The 4941-nt window shown below is 37.2% G+C and overlaps 1 protein-coding gene across 1 annotated transcript in view; it reads right to left on the bottom strand.

Moving 5' to 3' along the window:
- Positions 1-4941, bottom strand: part of KIF20B (kinesin family member 20B) — a 60413-nt gene that overhangs the window by 25963 nt on the left and 29509 nt on the right. Inside the window, exons 19-20 of the mRNA XM_012723475.1 lie at positions 1819-3055; positions 549-687 (exon numbers count right to left, since the gene is read on the bottom strand). Coding sequence (XP_012578929.1) covers positions 549-687; positions 1819-3055 — 1376 coding nt within the window. The remainder of the gene's footprint in view (positions 1-548; positions 688-1818; positions 3056-4941) is intronic.

Genomic DNA, 4941 nt, shown 5'->3' with positions numbered 1-4941 from the left:
CCCCACTCTGTCTCTGGTGAAGCCTCTTGCCACCCCTGAGCCTCTGGCCTGTACCCCAGTTCTGTAAGCACAAATAAATAAATCTTAAAAAAAAAAAAAGGATTTATTTATTTATGCATACAAAACTGGGGTACAGGCCAGAGGTACAGGGGCAGTAAGAAGGTTCACCAGAGACAGTGTGGGGAGAATAGTTAGACTGACAAAGAACACTACTGAGGGGTGCAGCGGGCAAGACAGGAGAGGTCTGCCATGACATGTGAGTCACCTCCCAGGGCAGGATTGAACTCCTGCTGAAAGTGGCTGTGGCCAGCTTCATAGTGCTGCGCTTTAACTTGTTGTGCCACCAGGAAGGGCCCTATTTTCCTTAAAGTGGATGAAATTTCAGCTTGTTTGTGCCAAACAAATGAACAAAACGGTTTATTTACTTTTCTTTTGTGAAACAACTGTTCTCATCATTTATAAAAAGTTGAGTGAAGCAATGTTCTCTCCAATCCTAAAATTAGCAATTTTGTATAGAAAGGAAAAAGGCTTTTATCATTGAAACCTACCTCTTTCTGTACTTGCTCAATTTGCTTTTTGGCATCAGCCAACTTCTCTTTCAGTTCAGCATATTCTTCTTCCTTTCTCTGAAGATCTGCTTTCAGATCCTGGGTTAGAGCAGAGCTTGCAGCGAGTTCTTCCTTTAATCTAAAATACACAAATTTTCTATATTGACACATCACTAACCACTTAGGATTTCTGTGTAAGGGATAGTAATCCACAAAATTATATCTTTTTATAACTTAGCAATGTTAACCCACGAATGAGAAAGTACTTCACAAGATTTTATGAACAGGTACTTGCATATAACTTTTGGTTCCAAAGACATATAAAACAGACATCGGGCCCTCCCTGTGGCGCAACGGGTTAAGCACAGCGCTATGAAGATATCGCAGCCACTGCATCACCAGTTTGTTCCCCAGCCAGAAGGGTGACCCACGTGGGGTGGCAGACCTCTCCTGACCCACCCATTGTTCCCCTCAGCAGCATATCAGTCCATCTGCCTGTCCTGCTCCCCACTGTCTCTGGTGAATCCTCTCTCCTCCCGCACCTCTGGCCTGTACCCCAGTTCTGTATGCATAAATAAATGAAACTTAAAAAAAAAAAAAGCATTCATCAACATATTACATTATGTCAATCTAAATAATTTAAAGAACATAGGAAATAGAAAAATCAAGTGTTTTGCATTTTTTAAAAAAGATTTATTTATTTATTCATATAGAACTGGGGTACAGGCTAGAGATGCGGAGGGTGAGAGGATTCACCAGAGACAGAGTGGGAAGCAGAACAGGCAGATCGACGAAGTACACTGCTGAGGGGAGCAGTGGGCAGGTCAGGAGAGGTCTGTCACGCCATGTGGACTCCTCCGGGCCAGGCGGAATTGAACTCATTCGGAAGAGGCTCAAGCTTCTTAGTGCTGTGCTTTAACCCGCTGCGCTACCAGGGAGGGCCGTTTTGCATATTTATTTTAAAAAGGATTTACTTACTTATTTATGCACACAAGAACTGGGGTACAGGCCTAAGGTGCGGTGGGGTGGGAGAGAATTCACCAGAGATAGCATGGTGATCTGCTGAATCAGGCAAGACTGACTGAAATACGCTGCTGAGGGGAGCAGTGGGCAGGACAAGTGAGGTCTGCCACACCATGAGGGTCACCTTCCTGGCTGGGGATTTCATCTCATGCCACAGGCAGCAGGCAGCTTCATAGTGCTGCACTTTAACACACTGTGCCACCAGGGAGGGTCCCTGTTTTGTATATTTGAAAAACATTTAACTTACTTTTTTGTTACTTGAAAGTGGGTTTCTTTTTCTTCTTCCTTTAATTGCAGCAAATGCTTTGTATTTTGCAAATGAACTGTTAACTGTGTGATTTCTTCTTTCATTTGGACTCCCTTTTCACTTAAATCTTTGGTGTTTTTGATAGAATCCTGAAGATCTGCTTCTAATTCCTTCAGGTTTCTTTCTAGCTTTAAGATCATAGATTCCTTCTCCAAAATTTCTTGTTCTAACTTGGGTAAGAGAATACATTCACCTTTCTGAGTTTCTAACATTGCTTCTAGTTCTTTTATTTTCACCTTGTAGCAAGTGACATCTTGTGAAAGCTCTGAAAATTCTCTCTTTCCTTCAACTACAAGCTGTGATTGAATTTCAAGACTAGCAATTTTTTCTTCCAATTCTTTCTTCAGCTGCTGTATATGACTTTCTTTTTCTTTCAGTAGGTTATCTTGATTGTTATTCTCCATTTCCTCTGCTTTTCGTCTGTTGTTTTCATCTTTATAGCTTTTTAATTCTGATTGTAATTTTTCAATTTGTTGTTCTAATTCTTTGATCTGATGAGTTTTTTTGGAGGAGGTCTTTACAATCTCTTTACATTCTTCCCAAATGGCTTCAATACTAGAGTGGAAAGAACTTTCCCTACTGAGTTCTTGAATATGATCATCTTTAACCTGCTTATTTGCCAAATCATCTTTATCTACAAGGTATGAATGTGTTCTGGGGGAATTATTCTCTTGAGAACTACTTGACAGTTCTCTAAGATCGAGCAAATCTATGTTTGAGAGTTGAAAAACTGAATCCAGCTTATGTAATTCATCTATTTTTGCTTGCATTAATTTTATTTTTGAAACATTACTTGTAATGTTTCTTCTAGCAATTTCTATCTCCTCTGATAATTTTAAGATCTTTTCCTGCTGTTCTTGATTTATACCCCTCTGTATATGTAATTCAGAAATTACATTGTCATAACTTGACTGAATTTGCTGGGCCTCTAAACGAAAAGTAACACTTTTTTTTTCAGAAAAAGAAAGTTCCTGCTGCAAACTAATAATCTGTTTGCTTAATTCTGCCTTTTCTCCCTTTTCATTTTTAAGTTCATTCTCAATAATGAGTAAGTGCGTTTTCAGCTCTTCATTATCTTCTTGTAAAGCTCTAATAGCTTTCCCATCTTCTGAAATTCTCTGTTGCACTTCTTCACTCTTTTCGTCTTCCATTATAGTTGGAGTAACATGCATAGGTACTTAAAAAATAAGAAAATTATTATTAATCTAAGAAATCTTAATAAAATCAAAAAGTTACCATACTAGCCAACATTAATACAAAGAAAATATATAAAAACAAATTTTAAATAGAAAACAGAACAGCTATGGTGAGGGCACATGTATAATCTGGTGATGGGAAATCCAAGGGGATTAAAACTGAGATGGAAAAATGCACAAAAATATGTAAAAATAAATTATCATAAAAAAACAGATAACAATGAACATTCGAAAAGATAAAAGAAAAGAAAAAAGAAAAACAGAGCAGTCTGTTGAGTAAAAAAGAAAAAACAGGTTGTAAAACTATGATGGTATAAGCTTTGTATGTGAAAATTAAAATTGCCAGTTAATGTGAAGAGCAAAGAGATCAAATGTGATAGGAGCTTCTGAAGTAGGGTTACCAGTTATTTCTACTTCTTAAAAGTGACTTTTTATATCATTCAAATTTTCTTTTTTTAAAGATTTATTTACTTATGCATATAGAACTGGGGTAAAGGCCAGAGGTGCAGGAGCGAGAGGATTCCCTGGAGATAGTGGGGAGCAGAACAGGCAGATCGACGAAGTACACTGCTGAGGGGAGCAGCGGGAGGGTCAGGAGAGGTCTGCCGTGTCATTTGGGTCACCTCTGGGGCAGGTGGGGATTGAACTTAAGCTCAAGTGGTTTTAGCCTCTTAGTGCTGCGCACCTGCTGCACCCCAAGGGGGAGCCCAATATTCACATTTTTTATGATTGAGTATGTGATTTCTATAGTGTCTATTTAGAAATAACCACAATGTTGTGAACTTAAGGAGAAAAAACTTTTTATTAAGTTATTTAAACTTATTAAAATCTACCCATATCCAAATTTTTCTTTGTGTTAAAAAGTATAGTTTTAACAGTCAAATTTGTGAATAGGTTACCCTTGGGATTAGTCACACTGTGTAGATCACTTACTTCTGACCACTTCTATTTCCTAGTGATTTATTGATCTTACATCCCCAATTACTTTATGGCACTAACCAAAGTGAAAGAGAGGAACAGTGCTCGGAAATCACAGCAGTTATTCTTCCAGTAGTTGAAGTACACTTTTCAATGGTAAGAAAAGGTTGATGATGCATATTAAGTTTGTTAGCGAGCACATACTTTGTATAGCCTATAAACAAGCATGCAATGACACCCTGTATATCTGTGTCAGTAGAGATAACATGGGTTTATAATCGTGCACGTTGTTTTAGGAGGGCAGATTCATACCTCTCCAAATACATATCACCACTGTATTATTCTTTAAGGCATCTGCTTTTGAAAACATTCATTTCATTGGGATTCTATGAGAATTTATTATGTTGGTATACTACTTGGCTCTTGAGAAAGTCAGAAATCAGAAAGCATTTTTATTTCATTAATGATGAAAACATCAATTTTTCTCAAGCAGCAAGTTAGGTTTTATAAAGCTAATGAATATATTCTCTATAGAAACCTTTTCCTCCTGTTATATTATAAATGTTTTCTAAAAGAAAAAGAACACAAAAAATTGACATGTTCTTTCACATAAATAGGAAGTTTTAGTATCAAATAAGCATGTATCTCCCTGCCCTCAACTTTCCAGTAGTTCTCTAGTTAACTCCTGTACTAAGGACACCTATTGTTTTCTTGATACACATATAAAGGAGACAAAGGAAATAAAGAAAACAATATGGAGAGATTTGGGCAGAGACAGGTAATACAATTATGAAAATGAAAGTGTTGAGTTTTAAATATTGCAAGCACAGTAGTAAAAGGATAACAACATGCAAAACTGACAGAAGTATAGTATCTAAAAAATTATTACAATAAAGGTAGCTTTCAGAAAGAGAAAGAAAAATACCGGATGGTTTCACTCATAGCAGGA

The sequence above is a fragment of the Condylura cristata genome, unplaced genomic scaffold (genome assembly GCF_000260355.1).
Source record: "Condylura cristata isolate star-nosed mole 26May11 unplaced genomic scaffold, ConCri1.0 scaffold00011, whole genome shotgun sequence".
In the NCBI taxonomy this organism is placed as follows: domain Eukaryota; kingdom Metazoa; phylum Chordata; class Mammalia; order Eulipotyphla; family Talpidae; genus Condylura; species Condylura cristata.
Note: the sequence above shows the minus strand (reverse complement) of the source record. Positions and strands in the feature narration are given on the sequence as shown.